The sequence below is a fragment of the Perognathus longimembris genome, chromosome 4 (genome assembly GCF_023159225.1).
Source record: "Perognathus longimembris pacificus isolate PPM17 chromosome 4, ASM2315922v1, whole genome shotgun sequence".
In the NCBI taxonomy this organism is placed as follows: Eukaryota; Metazoa; Chordata; class Mammalia; order Rodentia; family Heteromyidae; genus Perognathus; species Perognathus longimembris.
In genome coordinates, this window is record NC_063164.1 from 49390931 (window position 1) to 49411994 (window position 21064).

Here is a 21064-nt window from a genome sequence, read left to right on the forward strand (position 1 = left end):
GGCAGAGGCAAATAACAAATATGCAAAAAATAGGAAAAGAAAATTCTGTAGGAATGCATGGGAAATGGTTTATCTTTAGAATTTTTACAAGTTAATGTTGTGTAGTCTGGAGGTCAGTAGTTGTCATTAGATCTATTTAGTATGTATGTTGTACTTTAATACATATTATTGTCTGACTTCCATCCTATTTGCTTAACTGTTAACTATAACTATCCAGAGCATCCAAGAGAAAAATTCACAAAGAACTCACCAGGGTTTTTGCTGACTGTGAAATAGATCAGTGCAGTGGTGTTCTGCTGCAACCAGTGCTGCCTCTTAGTTAGCCCCCTGTACATATTATTGGCTATCTTTTTGTCTTACCCTATTTTTGGGCATTCTGTTCTTCTCTGCAAGGACCTAGACATATAGAGAAGAGGAACTCCATTAAGTGAGCCTACTGTGTTTTTAGCTCTGATGAATATTCTAATAAGGGCTTTACAACCCTGTGGAATGGAGGGTACAAACTGAGTTTTCCAAAGTCACTCTGCTGGGAAATAAGAGACCCTCTCTGTGATACTAGAGCCTAAGGTTTTCTGTTAAATACATAGGCTCTGCTCTTACCTGTCCCTGACCTTATTTTAAAACCACCAGCACACTTTTTTTTGTTTTTGTTTTTTAACTTTTATTGTCAAACTGATGTACAGAGAGGATACATTTTCATACGTTAGGCATTGGATACATTTCTTGTACTGTATGTTATCTCTTCCCTCATTCCCCCCTCCCCTTCCCCCTTCTCCTTTCCCCCCCATGAATTGTTCAGTTGATTTACACCAAACAGTTTTGCAAGTATTGTTTTTGTAGTCGTTTGTCTTTTTACCCTGTGTCTCTCGATTTTGGTTTTCCCTTTCAGTTTCCTAGTTCTAATACCAGTATACACGGTTTCCAATGTACTCAGATAAGATACAGAGATAGTGCAGGTACAACCACAGGAAGGGGATACCAATGTACTCAGATAAGATACAGAGATAGTGCAGGTACAACCACAGGAAGGGGATACAAGAGGATCATCAATAATATATGCTTCGGTTTCACATGGCATGTTGAAAGTAATTACAACAGTGATATGACAGTCGTTTCCGTAACATGGAGTTCATTTCACTTAGCATCATCTTTGTGTTCATAAGAGTATAGCTATTGGGCTCTTGTGATCCTCTGCTTTGACTAGCCTAAACCTGTGCTAATTATTCCCTATGAGGGAGACCATAGAGTCCATGTTTCTTTGGGTCTGGCTCACTTCACTTAGTATAATTTTTTCCAAGTCCTTCCATTTCCTTACGAATGGAGCAATGTCATTCTTTCTGATAGAGGCATAAAATTACATTATGTATATGTACCACATTTTCCTGATCCATTCATCTACTGAGGGGCATCTGGGTTGGTTCCATATTCTAGCTATGACAAATTGTGCTGCAATGAACATTGTTGACCAGCACACTTTGTACTGAGATCTTCTTATGCAACAATTTCTTGATTTGTTATGTTTCCTTAGTTCCAGAATCACCATATAGAAATTTAACTTGTTAAGAGCAAGATTACACATGCTTTTGCCAGGGGTTCTGGCACGTGCCTGTAAAACTACTCACTTGGCAGAGATAAAAAAACAAATGATCACAGTTTGAGGTTACTTGAACAAATATTTAATGATACTCCATATCTGTAAATAAAGTGGATGTGGGGATATATACTAATAATCTTAGCTACTTGGGAAGTATATAAAGTAACTAAGGCACTGTGTTGTGTTAGGCAATGGGATGTGTTACTGAAGAAATAGGAACTTTCCCTTGTTCTAATGGTGAACACAGTGCTTGGGAGTTTTGTAAAAACGTTATTGAATAAATGACAGTCTACTGGTAGAATCCTTTTTTATGGGGAAGGATTTTTTCTCCACCCTCAGATATCTAGCATCCCATTTTGGGGCCTTCTTTACATAGAATAGATCTATTGATTCCACATCTTCTCAGAGATCTTTTGTCCTCTTCCTCCGCTTTGACCCCACAAAGTACAACATGCCTTTCAGATCAGATCAAGGAAGTAGAGAAACCCCTGCCACTACTCTGCTTTATATAGCTTCTTGTGTAAAGGAAGCAAAAGTAACTATGCACTTCCTTAGGGGAAGAAATCTAACGAAAAATCAATCATAATTCCAAAATGCATGTTTGTGTTCTTGTCCTTTGAGACAGCATTTTAATCAAACCACATTATGAGTTATTTCAGTAATCCCATTACCCCATAAAACTGGCAGGCTGAGAGGAACTGGGGATCATGGAAAGAACCATGATTACTTGCATTATTATATGAGAAAGGAAAAAGAACAGACTCTTCCATCCAGTGCCCTACAGCCAGAAAGTACTTCTTGGGTAGATTAGGAATAGGTCCTTGTAAAGTGCTGAAAGTCAAACCTTAGGCCTCTTTTTTTTTTTTGGTGGTGGGGGGGTGGCAGTCCTGGGGTTTGAACTCAGGGTCTGGGCACTGACCCTGAGCTTTTTTTTCTCTAAGCAAGCACACTACCACTTGAGCCACAGCTACACATCTGGCTTTTGGGTGATTAATTCAGGGTCAATAGTCTTACAAAGACGTTTCTGCCCAGTCTGACTTTGAACCACAATCCTCTGATCTTAGCCTCCTGAGTAGCTAAAGTTATTAGTGTGAGCTGCTGGTGCCCAACTATGCTTCATTCTTTTAATCAAACAGTGCCCATCACATTTGAAGCTAGTTCAGCCACCTTTCCTTTATGCCCTGTGCTGCTAACACTTTCCAAATTGCAGAAGACCTGTGACAAGTGTCTCACACTATTGCTTCAATGTCTGTGTTAAGGGTCATATTCACTGTAACGATGCAGGATAAAATCATAAATCCTAGTGGAAGTAAAGGAGAGAGGATTCCTCTTTGAAATGCCTCTGATATAACTGAACCTTAAAGGGATTTAGTGATAAGCAGGCTGTGTGTGCTCCTTATTGTAAGAGCTTATTAAAATTTTAAAGTAGCTTTATAAGTGTATTTGTAAATAGCAACTAATAATGTATCAGCAAAAAGAAAATAATAAAAACACATATTAAGTAGGAAAACGTTAATATTTCAAATTGCTATAGAAATTTTACTTTGCTAATAATTTAGACAGGGTAAAAATGTACTTGGGTCAGGCGCTGATGGCTCACACTTGTAACCGTAGCTATTCAGGGTGCTGAGATCTGAGGATTGCTTTTCAAAGCCAGCTGAGACAGGAAAGCTGATGAGACTTTTGTCTTCTAATAAACTACAAACAAAACCAGAAAAACATATCAGACGTAGAACTCTGGCTTAAGTGGTTGCACAGTACCTAGGTTCTCTGAGTTCAATCTCCAGGACCAGCACATTTTTTTTTTTTTAAACTTGGGAGAAATAGGTTTTTAACTTCAGAGGAAAATGGAGATCAGGAAAGTGTAGTTATATAGTCATTCACTTGCACATAAATAAAAATGTAATTGCTTTTTAAGAACCAAAAGATGGGGGCTGGGAATACAGCCTAGTGGCAAGAGTGCTTGCCTCCTACACATGAGGCTCTCAGTTCGATTCCCCAGCACCACATATATGGAAAATGGCCAGAGGGGGCGCTGTGGCTCAGGTGGCAGAGTGCTAGCCTTGAGCGGGAAGAAGTCAGGGGTGGTGCTCAGGCCCTGAGTCCAAGGCCCAGGACTGGCCAAAAAAAAAAAGAACCAAAAGATGGTTGGATTATAGGTTAAAAGGGGTGACAGGGACATTATATTGGATTCTGGATTAAATAATTAGTAAAGTCTAAATTCTAACCATAGAAATATATTTCAAGCTATTCTAAAAATATTTTTGTTTTTTTAAAGGTTATATCACTGTTGTAATTACTTTCAACATGCGATGTGAAACCATAGCTTCTATTATTGATGATCCTCTTGTATGCCCTTCCTGTGGTCGTTCCTTCACTATCTCTGTATCTTATCTGAGTACATTGGAAACCGTGTATACAGGTATTAGAACTAGGAAACTGTAAGGGAATACCAAAATCGAAAGACACAGGGTAAAAAAGACAAATGTTGCAAAAGCAATACTTGCAAAACTGTTTAGTGTAAATCTACTGAACAATCATAGGGGGAAAGGGAAAGGGGGAAGGGGGAATGAGGGAGGAGGTAACAAACAGTACAAGAAATGTATCCAATGCCTAAAGTATGAAACTGTAACCGCTCTGTATATCAGTTTGACAATAAAAATAAACAAATAAAGGAAATTTCTTACTCTTATTTATTTGGTATATAATTTATGCTACAATAATAACAAGTTTGTAGTAACAAGTTTGTGTAACAAGTTTGCAATCTCGTTTAGCACTTTTTTTCAAACAGGAATAATTTTAATTTTTAGTTTATCTCTTCAGTGTGTTTTTGGAAAAGAAATGGAAATATGATAACTTCATGATTTTTCTTAGTGTTGAATCAGCTCCCTCAGGGTTACCTACAAGATGCCATGACAAGCACCCCCTTCTGCTTTTGGGCATCATCTTTTGTGTTAGAACTGCCCCTATATTTTGACTGTGGCATTGTTGACAGTCATGCCAGCTTGGATTCCTTTGGCTTAAAAATGCAAAATACTTGAAATTATGACAAAAGGAAGCTATCCTCTAGTTATTGAAAGCATGTTGTCAAGCATTTCTGCAGTGTCCTACTTTATGATTTATGTGCCTTCTGCATCTTGCCCTTCATTAACTAGCACACACGGGAGAATGACTGTGAGAAAGAAGGAAGTTCTTCTGTGCCAGTTGCCAGAAATAGCAAAAGTGTGTTTTGCTGGGCACTGGTGGCTCACAACTGTAATCCTAGCTACTCAGGAGATCTGAGGATGGTGATTTGAAGCCAGCCTGGGCAGGAAAGTCTTTGTGAGACTATTATCTCCGGTGTACTACCAAAAGCCAGAAGTGGTACAGTGGCTCAAGTGGTAAGCTAGCCTTGATTAAAAGAAGCTCAGGGACAGCATCCAGGCCCTGAGTTCAAGCACCAGGACCAAACAAACAAACAAAGAAAACCCCAACAACTGTGTTTCTCTGCCCTCTTGCCTGTGTGGCTCTGGTTCTGGAGCCAATGCTAGTGTACATGATTGTTGGCATCTGACAGATGAGCCTTTCATTGTAAATGTGTCTTCATCCTAATTGCTATTTAACAACATTAAATATTGGTATTGCTCAACTTGAAGACAATACATTAATATGGAAATTTCATATACTGGAGTTGACCAACTTAATACTGAATGTATATTTTAATACAATATGATATGTGCTTTCTCCTGCTTTTCAGACAAGCATGTTGAAGTTCTTTTTTTTTATGTTGAAGTTCTTTAAAAATCAAATAAAAACAAATTCTGTTTTCTTGGATCAGGATGCTTTCTGTTACTGCAAGTTGGTTTTTTTGTGTTCAGAAGTTTTCATTTTGCTAGGAACCCCCATGGCTCCTGCCTACTTGGGATGCTGGGATCAGGAAGATCACAGTTTGAGTCCAGCATAAGCAGAAAAGTTTGAGAGACCCTTTCTCAATGAAGAGCTGGACACAGTGGCGCATACCTGTTATACTAGCTAAATGAGATGCCTTAACATAGGTTGATTGAGCCCAGATCCAAGCCTGGCCAGGAAACAAGACCCAGTCTCCAAAAACTGAGCAAAAGTCAGGGCTGCAGGCCTGTAGTTCAAATCCCAGTGTCGTTAACAACATAAATAAATAGTTTTAATTTTATATATTCTAGATGATTCATGGAGGCTAGACAGCTAATTTAAACAATGAGACATTCACAAAGCAAGCAATGGTTTGTTTAGATTTTTTAATTTTGTCAGAGTTCATTTGCTTACTTTTCTTAAAAACATCTTTCCCATTTCATTGAGGCAGATTTGGAAGTCAAACCAGAAACTTCAGGCTCTACTACGATGGAAAGCACTTTGTTGGGGAGAAACGCTTTGAGTCTATCCACGATCTGGTGACTGATGGCTTGATTACTCTCTATATTGAAACCAAGGCAGCAGAATACATTGCCAAGATGACGATAAACCCAATTTATGAGCACGTAGGATACACAACCTTAAACAGAGAGCCAGCATACAAAAAACATATGGCAATCGTGAAAGAGACAAATGATGAGAGAGATGCTACAGGCCAGGATGGGGTATCTGAGAAAAGGGTAAGCACCATGAAACCACACTGTATCTTTTTCTGTTTGGGGTCTTTTTCAGAGAGCTATTATCACCACAATTCATTTCTCAGCACATGCTTTAAAAAGTGAATGCTTTTTTCATAATTCTAGTTTTTGTAGTGTTAAACTTTTCATACATTATTTCTTGTTCACTTAAAATATGCTAGATTCTTTAAAAAATATTCCTGCATGTCTTTCTATCAGTTTTAGCTTCAAAACTATGTTGGAAACATGTCCTCTAGTAAGAACATTCAGGAGTTTTAGTCAAAAGTTTAAATGATAGTCAAGATTAAATAGCAGCTATATAAGAATTTTTTTTGTTATATAAGAATTTTTTTTTTGTTTTCCTTAAAGGTAATTCACTAAGTTCTGTTCTTTTTTTTTTTTTTTTCCCAGTTGTGGGGCTTGAACTCAGGGCCTGGGCACTGTCCCTGAACCTCTTTGTGCTCAAGGCTAGCGCTGTACCACTTGGCTCACAGTGCCACTTCTGTTTTTTGGGTAGTTAATTGGAGATAAGAGTTTCATGGGCCCGCAAGCCCGAAGCACAGGTTTTCTTTGAATCTCGGAGGGTTATTATTAGAAATCCTCTTTTGAGTTCAGTGTTTTTAAAAGCCAGTGCTAAATATCCCTTTTAGATGGAGACTTTGAGTACATATTAAAATGGAGAAGTTACTGTTTAAAAAAAAGAGTTTCACGGGGACTTTTCTGCCTAGCCTGGCTTCAAACTGCAATTCTCAGACCTTAGCCTCCTGAGTAGCTAGGATTACAGGCATAAGCCAATGGTACCTGGCTGTAGTTCTGTTCTTTAGCAAGTTAATTAATTTATTTTTAATGTATACAACTTAATTTACTCTATTAATTACTTTGGGAAATGTATCTCGAGGATAGAGAAGAATTTCTCTTTTAAGAAGTAATTTGATCAGAAAGTTTTACTTTTTTTTTTTTTTTTTTGGCCAGTCCTGGGGCTTGGACTCAGGGCCTGAGCACTGTCCCTGGCTTCTTTTTGCTCAAAGCTAGCACTCTACCACTTGAGCCACAGCGCCACTTCTGGCCATTTTCTGTACATGTGGTGCTGGGGAATTGAACCCAGGGCCTCATGTATACGAGGCAAGCACTCTTGCCACTAGGCCATATCCCCAGCCCCAGAAAGTTTTACTTTTAAGTTTTAATTTAAGGTTTTAGTTGTCATGTTTTAATTAGAATGTCTTTTAGATAAATAAGTTTTAATTCTTTTGCATTAAGAATATTTTACTTTTGAAATTTTCCTCACTTTCCTCAGATCCCTTCCCCCCCCCCCCCCCCCCCAGAGAGTAAGAAAACTTTCTTATGTTTCATGTTGTGTGAAGTTTAGTTAAGGGAGTTTTGTGTATTCTAATTAGAATTTTATGAATTTGCTTATTAGTTCAAGAATTTTGGTCAGTAGATTAAATGTAATAGAGTTTAAGTTTGGATTCTGTCACCAAATAAATTTGTTTACAAGTTACTTAATTTCCTTTTTTGATCATGTTACTTGTAAAGTTGCAGTAAACAGTCGTGAGGATTGTATGTCTGTTTGTGTAAAACACTTGGAGTGCTTGACCCTCTGTATGAGCTTCATGATTATCATTGCAGCCACATTACCTCAAAGCAGCTTCCTCCAATTCTCACAGTTATGGAATAAGTAAAAATGTAGAATGTTTATTGTCCAGCTCAAATTCTAATTTCTGGCAGATCATACTTAGGTTAGTGTGTTTTATGGTTACAGAGAAGCCAAGTGGTTTAAATTATAGACTGCAGGAAATTGTCTTAAAAATGGCTTTAATATACTTTCATTGGTTAGGTACCACAAGTCTTGGAAGTAGCCTGGATTTAAAATGGCAAATACATGTTATGTTCAGTAGTGTTGTTTTCACTATCTCATTCCCATTTTCTCACTGATGCTTGATCTTTCTACTCAAAGCATTTTTAATGCTTGTACTTTTGACATATTCTTTGCCCACGTGCTAGAATATCCTACACCAGCATTCAGAAAATATTGAAGTCTTTCAAAGTTGGTCATCTAATGATAACCTGTATGAATGTTTTGAGATACACTTTTCTATCCCTAAGGCCTTGAGCTAAACATTTAGGTATATAATATTAAGTGAACTATTTAACGTAATAGAAACTTGCTTATCTCTTCTCCACAGTAGAACTGATAGAAAGGGAGAAAGTTGACTAGATAACACCTGGAGGACTCTTTTCATGCTGGGAGACATGATTGTTTTTGTATTCTAGCAACATTATATGTTGTATTTCCTGGATTGTCTTGTACTATAGGCCAGTGATAACTACAGCGAAATAGTGGGCACTGGGAAGTATCCTTCTCCAGCAATACATTATTAAGGATCATATTTTCAGCGTTTTTAGAAACTGCATGCATCTTAAATCTAGTTGGCTTAAAAATCTCACTCAAAAATAGATTTATTTTATTTACAGGTGTCATCCAACAGGACAGGGATGATGACCTATTCAACAGCTTGAAACATTGATTCCCTGTCACAATGGATGACATTTGTAAGTAAAGACAATCATATTTAATTGATATAAAATATCTATTAACACAAGAATGGTTTAGTAATATTTTAAATGGATCCTTAATAGCTAAAGTGCCTCTTATCTATGATGCCTTTACTTCAAAGGCAAAAAATATTGGCCTTATAGGAGTTAGTACACTGTCTTAGAGAAGATGCTGATATTGTAATTAAGAGTTAGGTGCTTGTGCTGCTAGAAGAATGGATTTTAAGTGTCCTGTTGGGTCAACTGCTTTGTTCCTTTGCGATTATATTTCTCTGCCATTAGTAGAGCAAATTGGACTAGATGATGTATAAGATGTGGCTCTTATAGTCTGTGATCCTTCAAGGAATATATTAAAGGAATAAATACCCTAGTAGACCCCTGAAAGTAAGACATGTTTTTAGTTTATCCTCAAACCAGTTTAGTTTTATTAGCTCAAGTTTCTTCATGAGTTCAAGGGTTTTCTACAGTATATGAATCACACATACCTCAAAAACATTCAGTACTCTGATAGATTGGATAAATTTAAAAGCTTGTTTTCTTTTTAGCGCACAGTACTGAAGTGTGAACTCAAAGCCTCCCTTGCTAGTAGGCATTGTACCACTTGAATCACATACCCTGCCACATGATTCTCCAGTGGGGCACCCAAACTTATTTGAATCATCCTGCTCTGAACATTTTTGAAAAACGGTGTTTCATGAAAACTATTTGGGAAATTTTTGTACAAGGCAATCTTTTTAGGTCTTTGTTTCATAATTAACAAAGACTTCTACATTTGTGTTTTGTAAGTTGTGCATTTTAAATTTTTGTCCATGGTCTGTTAGGTGATTTCATTGCCACAAAGAGTGAAATTGGGAATTCTTTGTTCCTATGAAATCTTATGGCCTATTATGAGGGAAAGCAATTTCTTTCCAAGTGATAGCTATACCATTTCTCTTGTTTACTGTTTGTTTATTAAACTTGAAATGTCAGTTGGAAACTTTACAAACCTTAAAACATGGTGTCAGGGCTGGGGATATAGCCTAGTGGCAAGAGTGCCTGCCTCGTATACACGAGGCCCTAGGTTCGATTCCCCAGCACCACATATACAGAAAACGGCCAGAAGCGGCGCTGTGGCTCAAGTGGTGGAGTGCTAGCCTTGAGCGGGAAGAAGCCAGGGACAGTGCTCAGGCCCTGAGTCCAAGGCCCAGGACTGGCCAAAAAAAAAAAAAAAAAACATGGTGTCAGTGGCTTATGTTTATAATCCCAGCAATTTGAGAGGCAGAGATTGTGAGGATCACAGTTAGATGCCAGTGCAAGCATGAACTTGAAAAACCCATTTCTTAATCAATAGGTAGATGCAGTAGCATGTATCTATTATCCTAGCTAGGTGAAACTTATAACTAGGTGAATCTTGATCCAAACCAGCCAAGCATATACAAAAGAACCATTTTTTTTAATGACAAAGACAAGAAGGGTTGGCTTGAAGTAGGGTGCCTGCCTACAAGCACAAGGCCCCTTATTTAACCTGCAGAACCACACACGTATGCGTGCGCACACACACACACACACACACACACACACACGAACACACACTTATCAGTTAAAGCATTGTGATGCAGTTAATCGTGAAACTGTAGCATGTTGAGAAACCAGACTTCCTCCTTTTCTAAAATGGCTTAACTTAGCAGTCCAGACTGGCCATGAGCCCAGCTTTATTAGTTCTTTTTATTTATTTTGGAACTGGATTTGAGTGGTTTAGTAAATATAATAAGTTTACCTCAAAAGATATGGAACCAATAGTTTTTATAATAATTTCATACTTACTAAACATATAATTTTAAATCTCCCAAAAATATTCAGTGGAAAATGTCTTATATAACTGTGAACAATGCATACTGTCAAATCAAATATATAATTTGCATTTTATAAACCATACTATGAGCTAGCACTGTGAATCTAGGCAGAATGTCTTTCACTTTGGATTAGTCATCTAAACTTAACCATCTGACTTGTAAAGATGCCTAGGAGGCAGGGGTGTGCAAAATGAGTGTTTTCATTTTATGGAACTTGAACAAACTAAATAGCATGTGCGTGTATGTATAAAGCATTCTTTTCCTGAGAGTTGTAGTGAATGTAATATTTGGCATATTTTTATAATTTACTGTTAAGGAATTTGTTTTACACTTAAATTCACATTTTGGAAGACTTCTTTGGAATCTTTAGCCTACATGTATGCTGAGCTTTACAGCTGAAATGTAATTGAGAACTACCATACATTGCCACAATGACTAGAATTCTTTGGATATCTCTATAAAATGGAACAACAAAATGGGCATGACCAATCTGGTATGTTATTGGCTCAGTCTCTTGCAAAGCAACTGTTCTTAATTTTTCACTTTGTTTTAAACATATATAGCACCTTAACCATCTCCACATTATCTTGAAGGAGAAAGGAAGGCATGAAACAATATGTACAAACTATATGCTCATGACTTTGAACCTTCATCCTCATTTAGACCTCTTTTTTTCTGGACCTTATTTCTACTCCAGCTCTTTATGTTTTTTTCTTAGCCCTGCCTTTATACAAGTCTCTACTGTACCTTAGTAAAGATTGGGATCAGAGGACAAATTGTTCCTTCAGAAACATTGAAATGTGCTTAGACTCACTAATTTGTATGTAAAAGCCAGATTAATAAAATTATGAGTAAGACTACAACTTCTGTATAGTACTTAGAATAGTGTGTTTAATGTCTATAAATGTTCTGCTGGGTTTTTAATGGCTACATAGTCAGTTATTTACCAGCTATATGAATTTGAATAAGCTCTTACCTTCCTTATTCTTAGTTTACTCCAGTATCTATAAGGAACATATGGATGCCATTGAGTTTGAATGGTATTCTATAATGTGATCTTCCTTGAAAATGGAAGGTGCTACATGAAAGCAATATTGGCATGTGAGATCAGATCAACCAGATGTCCATTTGTTGGTCCAAATATTTAAAAACAGCAAGTTCAGTTTTCTCTTTAATATTCCCCCCTCCCCAATCTTGGGGCTTGAATTTAGGACCTCAGCTCTGACCCTGAGCTTCTTTTTCTCAAAGCTACCGCTCTACCACCCCAGCCACTTCCAGCTTTTTCTGAGTAGTTTATTGGAGATAAAACTCTCGTAGACTTTTCTGCCTAGGCTGGCTTTGAACTGCAGTACTTAGATCTCCTTGAGTAGCTAGGATCACAGGTATGAGCCACCAGTACTGAGCTTTTTAAAGTATTTTTGATTGTTAGCAGGGTGCTGGTGGTTTACACATGTAATCTTAGCAACTCAGGAGTCTGAGATCTGAGGATTGATGTTCGAAGCCAGTCCAGGCAGGAAAATCCGTGAGACTCTTAACTCTAGTTAATCAGCAGAAAACCACAAATAGCTCACCTAGTAGAATGCTAGCCGTGAACAAAATAGCTCAGGGACAATGCTCAGGCCTTGAATTCAAGCCTTACTACTGGCACACAAAAAGAAAAAGAAGATATTTTTTGAACTGTCTTTTCAATTTACAAGAAAACAGCAAAAATCTAATTGTTTCATCATGAAAGTAAATTTTCTCTTTTAAATAATATGGTGCTAATTCTATCTTAACAGGAAAAAAAGGTCTTTGCCTATTCCTCATAACCAGGATAAACTGCAGTATTTTTTGTGATACTTGAATTTTAATATGAAGCTTAAAAAAAAAAAAAAACTCTTTTCCTTGACCATAAAGTCTGCTGCTTTTCCTGTCAGTAACTTTTTTTTTTTTTTGGCCAGTCCTGGGGCTTCTTGAACTCAGGGCCTGAGCACTGTCCCTGGCTTCCTTTTTGCTCAAGGCTAGCATTCTACCACTTGAGCCACAGCACCACTTCTGCCTTTTTTATGTATGTGGTGCTGAGGAATTGAACCCAGGGCTTCATGTATATGAGGCAAACACTCTACCACTAGGCCAAATTCCCAGCCCCTCCTGTCAGTAACTTTTATTGAATCTGTGCTTTATGTTCAGATCAATATTTCTTAATTCTATGTAGATCAAGGATCTCCTTTTGCTTTAGTATCTTCACACTTGATTTTAAAATGGTTTTATGAGGCATTTATATAAAATTTTTCTTCATGTTATTCAGAAGTTATCTTGGACTATATACAAATTATGAACAAATGTTACTCAGAAGTAATCTTGGGCTTTATACAAATTATGAACAAATCAGAAAGATTATTCCTATTTCTTCCTCAGATCCCATGAACTAACTCATCTTTCAAAATGCATTTAATTCAGAATTTATTATTTGTCTCCTTTTTACAAATAAATGAGCTACATTCTGGAAAGAATAAAAACTACAATTCAAGCCTGACACAAAGATTATACAATATTTCATTAGTTCTACTAACTTAACACTTCATGTCTTGAGAGCAGAAAGTAACCTGTTTATATAGAGAACTACAAGAAGTTCAGTAAATACTAAGTTGGATTCACTTTGGTTTGAGTTTGTTGCTATAATAATCCAGCACATCACAGGAAACAATTGTAGACAAGAAACCTGATTTTTCCAAATCATAGATCATAAATGATTATGAAATGATGGCATCCCACCCGTTTCAAGGGTTTTAGCCCCTCAGTATTGGTTCACTTCTGTTCTAGCACCTTGAACTACATACATAGTGTTGACTTACTTATGAATTAACAAATACATGAATAGATTTTCTGAGTTCAGCCAAATCTAAGGCCATCACAGAAATCCTTGCTGAGACTTAGAACAAAAGTACAGTAATATAATTTGACTTAATACTCTTTTCCCCTTTATAAACTCAGAATCCTTAGAATGATCATTTGAGGCAGGGAGGGCATTCCTCATTCCAAAATAAAGCATCTGAGGTTCAAAGAATTTGTGTCACAAAGTAACTTGTGGGAGTGAGCTAGTGCTCTTCTTCAGAGGTGTGTCTAAAGAAGCCAAGATGACAAGGGATACTTTACCAGGTTTATAGCTATTAGTCATGTGTTAGAAACATCTAGACTTCACTCTTAAATCCCATGCTGTAATTATTAATGAAAACCCCAAAGAGGGCCTGGCATATTTTACACGTGAGTCTCATCTGTCCTTCCATCTTATCACCCACAGAAAGAATTAGTAATTGAAAGGCACTAGGGAATACCAGATGGAAAGAGGAAGATAGAACATAAACAAATCAGTTCCTCAGCTCCAAAGAACCAGGCCAAATTCAGAACAGAAGACCAAATTGTAATTTTCTAAGCCAGCTGTAGTTTGGGGAAATTTTCTGTATCAGGGTCAATGAACAAATAAAATTAATCTTAAATTACTGACTTGAAGATTAGAAAAGAAGCTATTAGAAATTCTTTCACATTGCTGTCCCAGGGTCATTTGGTGGAGAAATATCACTAGTAACAAAATCGACTTTTCTTGTCTTTCTCTTCTGGCTTTTAGGGGTAATAGCACTGTTTTATGGTACATAGCAAGATGAGACCATTGAACTTAATCTGACCTTGTCTTGTTGCTCACACATGATAGACAATTCTGAAAGATCAGCTCTGTGGTTGCAGTAAATCCTTACAATAGTCCCAGACCCATTTATTTGGATTTGTAATCTAATCTACTTTTTTTCTTCATATTTTCCTTTTTTATTTGGACTCAGTTATTTTTTCTCCTAATATTAGGACTTTGGAGTGACTGGACAATTGTAGGCAAGCCCAGGAGCTTTTACTTTCACAAGTGATGGAAATTTTTGTTTTTTATAAAGTAAACTCACAAACTCATTCTTTTTTTTTTCTTCTTCTTCTTTATCGTCAAAGTGACAAACTCATTCTTAAAGTCTGTTAGGACCTCTTTCAGGTTACTAGAACTGGTCAGAAATGCTGTAACCCCACCGGGAAAAAAAAAAAAGAAAAGAAATGCTGTAACCTGAAACATTACATTGCAGGTTGTTGTTTTTTTAATTTCAACCAATTGTAGACATCTATATTGAACACTAATCTTATTCTTGTTTATATAATTTGTTTTCTTTTTTGCTAGTCCTTGGACCTGAGTAGTGTATTGGAGATGAGAGTCTCACAGACTTTCCTGCCCAGACTGGCTTCAAACCATGATCCTCAAATCTCAGCCTTCTGAATAGCTAGGATTGCAGGCATGAGCTACTGGTACCTGGCCTGTATATCTCTTTATTTGTGTACTCGGCCCTCTGCTGATTCACAGAGTTGACTTACCCAACCACCCAACAGTAGTTTTTATTAAATCCATCGCTATCGTTTTTCCTTGTCTTTATTCTCAAAACAGCACAGCCTAACAACTGTTTACATAGAATTTACATTGCATATGTGTTAGAAATAATCTTTTATGCTGGAAGTTGTGTATATACAAATAGATACTATTTTAGATAAGGGACTTGAGCATCCATGGAATTTTACTGTTCCTGGGGAGCATGGAACCAGTCCCCCAGCCATATCAGGGGACAGCTATACTACTAAACTATTTTTACTCTGGTTTGCCAGTTACCTGACTGGATCAGTCCAGTTTTCTTAGCTTGTAAAACCATTCACTATAAATTCACTAAATGCTGTGGGTTTGCTGATGACCCATATAAATTTACATCTCATCCAACTTAAACATTTTCTTGATAACTTCTAAGTTGTTGTGGCTTCTTTGCCAACAATCTTTGGTAAAAAGGTCACCTACAGTACAATTCTGCTCCCAAATTAGTGGCCTTTATATGAGCTGCCGACTGTGTAGCATCTTCTTAAGAGATTTGCATCTTCCTTCTTTTCTCCAGCTGAGGGAGGGATCCTTACTCTGGCTTTGCTTATTACCTTTAGTTTACTTACTACCTTTAGAATGGCTTTGGGCTGCTACCCAGATTCTTTTTTTTTAAATTTATTTATTAATTGAACACAATTTTTTTTGACAAGGTGTTGTACAAAAAGGGTACAGTTACATAGTAGGGCAGTGTGTACATTTCTTGTAATATCTTACGCCCTGTTTTTCTTTCCCTTATCTTCTAGGTAGGTAGACATATATACAATATACAATGTATCAAGAACATATATAGTAGCCACGTGGCAAAGCCCAAGAAAATTCGCCTAGGGCTTTAAATGTAATGTCGATATTAGAAAATATGTTGACAGTAGTCTTATATGAATGTACATACATAGCTTTTGAGCTATTGTATTCCACTGAGAGGTCAATTTTTGACCTTTATATGTTGAGTAGTTGTTTGGTTTTAGTTACATATTGTTGGGTCGCTGCCCCAATCCTGTGGGAAATACCATTTGACAAGCAGTTTTTGGTTTCACAGACCTGGTCTCTACTGTCTCTCCGTCTCCCTTTCTTAACAGTCATATATCAGGGAGATCATGCCCCTTTGTTTTCTGTGTTCTAGGCTTGTCTCGCTCAACATTATTTGTTCAAGTTCTGACCATTTCCCTGCAAATAACAATATTTCACCATTCCTAATCGCTATGTAGTATTCCATTGTGTATAGGTACCATATTTTTTAGATCCATTCATCTGTGGAAGGGCATCTGGGTTGTTTCCATATTTTGGCTATTGTGAATTGTGCCGCAATAAACATGGAAGTACAAATGTCTTTTTGATATCTTGGGGTTTGCTGTTTAGGATAGATGCCTAGGAGTGGTATGGCTGGGTCATAGGGTAGGTCTATATTGAGCTTTTTGAGAAACCTCCATACTGTTCTCCAAAGTGGTTGTACTAATTTGCACTCCCACCGACAATGGAGAAGGGTTCCTCTTTCCCTGCACCCCCTCCAGCATTTGTTGATGCCTGAGTTCAGAGTATAGGCCATTCTAACTGGGGTGAGGTAGTATCTCAGGGTTGTTTTTATTTGCATTTCCTTTACTACCAGGGATGTTGAACATTTCCTCATATGTTTCTTTGCCATTTTTATTTCTTCTCTTGTGAAGTCTCTCTTTAGCTCCTTTTCCCATTTCCTAATTGGTTTATTGGGCTTGGAGGGGCTTAGTTTTTTTAGTTCTCTGTAGATGACAGATATTAGGCCTTTGTCTGTTGCTGTGCTGGTAAAGATCCTTTCCCATATGGTTGGCTGTCTTTCTGTTTTGGTGGCTATGTCCTTAGCTGTATAGAAACTTTTTAATTTGTAGTAGTCCCATTTGTCGAGTCTCTCCCCTATTTGTTGTGCCCCTGGGACTCTATTCAGGAAGTTCCTTCCTGTGCCTATAAGTTCTAGCGTCTTTCCTACTCTGTCCTTCAATAGTTTCAAGGATTCAGGTCTGATATTGAGGTCCTTGATCCATTTTGAGTTGATCTTGGTGCATGGTGATAGGCTTGGGTCTACTTTGAGTTTTCTGCATATGGCTGCCCAGTTCTCCCAGCACCAGTAGTTGAAGAGGCTATGTTTATTCCATTGTATGTCTTTAGCTCCTTTGTGCAATATCAGCTGGCTGTAAGAGTGCGGTTTTATTTCTGGATCTTCAATTCTAATCCATTGGTCTTCTGATCTGTTTTTATACCAATACCAGGCTGTTTTTGTTATGATGGCCCTGTAGTAGAGCTTGAAGTCTGGTATTGTGATACCTCCTGCACTGCTTTTTTTGCCTAGAATTGCTTTGGCTATTCTAGGTCTTTTGCTGTTCCATATGAATTTATGGATTGCTTTCTCTGTTTCAGTGAAGAATGTGACTGGGATTTTGATAGGGATTGCATTGAATTTGTATAACAATTTGGGCAATATGGCCATTTTCAATATTGATTCTGCCTGCCCATGAGCATTGGAGGTCTTTCCATCTCCTTGTGTCTTCTTTGATTTCCCTTATTAGATTTTTATAGTTCTCATTAAATAGGTCCGTCACGTCCTTGGTTAAGTTGATCCCTAGGTACTTTATTCTTTTTTTGGCTACTGTAAATGGAATTGTTTCCATAATTTCCTTTTCTGTTTGTATATTGCTGGTGTACAGAAAAGCTGCTGACTTTTGTGGATTAATTTTGTATCCTGCTACTTTGCCAAAATGGTTTATTAGGTGTAGGAGTTTGGGGACTGAGTTTTTTGGGTCCTTCAGATATAAGATCATGTCGTCTGCGAACAGGGATAATTTGATTTCTTCCTTGCCGATGTGGATCCCTTTGATGTCCTCCTCTTGCCTTATTGCTATGGCTAGGGATTCCAGCACTATGTTGAAAAGATGTGGGGAGAGTGGGCATCCTTGTCTTGTTCCTGAGTTTAGGGGGAATGATTTTAGTTTCTCTCCATTTTATATGATGTTAGCAGTTGGTCTGTTGTATATGGCTTTTATTGTTTTGAGGAATGTTCCATCTATTCCTGTTCTCTCCAGAGCTTTTAATAAGTATGGATGTTGTATTTTGCCAAAGGCTTTTTGGGCATCGACTGAGATAACAATGTGATTCTTGATTTTAGTTCTGTTTATGGGTGAATTACGTTGATTGATTTATGGATGTTGAACCATCCTTGTGACTGTGGGATGAAGCCTACTTGGTCATGATGTATAATTTTCTTGATCAGTTTCTGTATCCTGTTAGCTAATATTTTATTGAGGAGCTTTGCGTCTGTGTTCATTAGTGATATTGGTCTGTAGTTCTCTTTTTTGTTGGGTCTTTGCCTGGTTTGGGAATAAGTATAATATTAGCTTCATAGAATGAGTTTGGGATTTCTCCCTCTGCTTCTATTTCGCGGAAGAGTTTGAGGAGTATTGGTATTAGCTCCTCACTAAAGGTTTTATAGAATTCGCTGGTGAATCCATCTGGGCCTGGGCTTTTCTTTGTTGGGAGGTTCTTGATTACCTCCTGTATCTCACTGTAAGTTATTGGTTTATTTAGTTGATTTCTTTCTTTTTGGTTCAGTTTGGGCAGTTTATACTTCTCTAAGAATTGATCCATTTCTGTAAAATTATTGTTTTTTACTGAGTAGAGGTTCTGGAAATAGCTCCTTATGATTGTTTGAATATTGTGTGTACTTGTAATTTTTCCGGTGGAGTCCCTGATTTTACGTATATGAGTCTCTTCTCTTCTTTTTTTTGTAAGTCTTGCAAGGGGTCTGTCAATTTTATTTATTTTCTCAAAGAACCAGCTTTTAGTCTTATTTATTTCTTGAATGGTCTTTTTATTTTCAATCAGATTTATCTCTTCTTTAATGTTTGTGATCTCTCTCCTCCTAGTCATTTTAGATTCGATCATTTCTTGTTTCTCCAGTTGTTTTAGTTTCATCATGAGGTTATTCACCTGCTCTGCTTCCATTCTTTTAATGTGAGTGCTGAGGGCAATGATCTTGCCCCTCAGTACTGCCTTAGCTGTGTCCCATAGGTTTCTTTGTGATGTGTTTTCATTGTCATTGTGGCTTATGAATTCGTTGATTTCATCTTTAACATGGTCTGTGGCCCATGTGTTGGATAACAGTGTGGGGTTTAGCCTCCAAGAATGTGTATAGCCTCTGTGGTAATCGTTGCTTTTGACAGTTACCTTTAATCCACTGTGATCAGATATAATACATGGATTGACATCAATACTTTTGTATTTGCTGAGGTTCTTTGTGTGGGCTATGACATGGTCTGTTTTGGAGTATGATCCATGGGCTGCTGAGAAGAAGGTGTATTGGGTCTCTGTGGGGTAGAAGATTCTGTATAGATCTGTGAGATCCATTTGGGATATGGTGTTACTTAGGTGTTACTTAGGTCCCTTGCTAATCCTCTGGGTGTTGGATCTGTCTCTTGGAGAGAGTGAGGTATTAAGGTCACCCATGATGATTGTGTTTGCGTCTATCTTGTTCTGTAATTCTGTCAGAATTTGCTTGACATATGTGGGGCCTCTTTTGTTCGGTGAGTATACACTTATCACCATGATGTCTTGATTCTGGAATTTTCCTTGTATTAAAATGTAGTGTCCTTCTTTGTCTTTTTGAGCTGATTTTAATGAAAAGTCCAGCTTGTCTGAGATCAGGATGGCTACACCTGCCGTTTTGGTAGGTGTGTTTGCTTGGAAGATCTTGCTCCATCCTTTCATTTGGAGCCTGTTTTTGTCTCTTGCTGTAAGGTGGGTCTCTTGTAGACAACAGATGCCAACTTTTTGTTTGCAGATCCATTCTGCCAGTCTGCTCCTCTTTTTTTTTTTGGCCAGTCCTGGGCCTTGAACTCAGGGCCTGAGCACTGTCCCTGGCTTCTTTTTGTTCAAGGCTAGCACTCTGCCACTTGAGCCCCAGTGCCACTTCTGGGGGTTTTCTGTATATGTGGTGCTGGGGAATCGAACCCAGGGCCTCATGTATACGAGACAAGCACTCTTGCCACTAGGGCATATCCCCAGCCAGTCTGCTCCTCTTAATCAGAGAGTTTATACCGTTTATATTCAGTGGAGTTATTTAGTTATTTATTTTAGCCAGTCCTAGGCCGTGAACTCAAGGCCTGAGCACTGTCCCTGGCTTCTTTTTTGCTCAAGGCTAGCACTCTGCCACTTGAGCCACAGCACCACTTCTGGCCATTTTCTGTATATGTGGTGCTGAGGAATTGAACCCAGGGCCTCATGTATAGGAGACAAGCACTCTTGCCACTAGGCCATATTCCCAGCCTTTATACCGTTTATATTCAAAGAGATTTTCTTGTTGGGCTGTTTTTTCCTCTTTTTTCCTTGTCTTTAGTGAGCTGCTCTTTCTGTTGGGCTCTGGCTCTTGTAGTTTCTTTCTGTTTCTGTCTGTGTGTCCTGTACGATTTCTGTTGGGTGGGATTCCCCTCTTAGAATTCACTGTAGGGCTGGTTTTTTATTCACATACTCCTTTAGATCCTCTTTGCTATGGAAAGATCTGGTTTTCCCTTCGAATGTGAACTCCAACTTCACTGGATATTTAATCCTAGGTTGCATATTGTTGGCCTGTAGTACTTGGATGGTGTTCTTCCACTCACTTCGCGCTTGGTAGGTTTTTGTGGAAAGGTCTGCTGTAATTCGGATCCTCTTCCCATTGTAGTAAATTTCTTTCTTCGCCTTGGCTGCATTCAGAATTTGCTCTTTATTCTTGAGATCTGAAGTCTTGAATATTATGTGCCTTGGGGTGGCTTTTCTGGGGTCTGGCCTGCCAGGTGTCCTATAGGCTTCGGTTACCTGGATGGGGTCCCTTGTGAGATTGGGGAAGTATTCTGCCATTACTTTATTGAAAATATGATGAAGCCCTCTCCTCTGGTATTCGGCTCCTTCTTCTATTCCAATTATGCGCAGATTATATCTCTTGTCCTTGTCCACTAGTTCCTGGATTAGTCTGCCCTGAAGCTTCACCCTTTCTTGGAGTGTGGTAATTTTCTGGTTCTTGTCGGCTGCCTCATCGTCCAAGAGAGAGATTCTG

General features: G+C 38.0%; 1 protein-coding gene across 2 annotated transcripts in view; it reads left to right on the plus strand.

The window, feature by feature from the left end:
* Positions 1 to 21064, plus strand: part of Chn1 (chimerin 1) — a 159155-nt gene that overhangs the window by 86479 nt on the left and 51612 nt on the right. Inside the window, exon 7 of one of the 2 annotated variants that reach the window (XM_048345212.1) lies at positions 5913 to 6201. In XM_048345212.1, coding sequence (XP_048201169.1) covers positions 5913 to 6201 — 289 coding nt within the window. Of the gene's footprint in view, positions 1 to 5912; positions 6202 to 8670; positions 8749 to 21064 lie in introns of those variants that run through there. The other variant, XM_048345214.1, reaches the window with a different exon arrangement.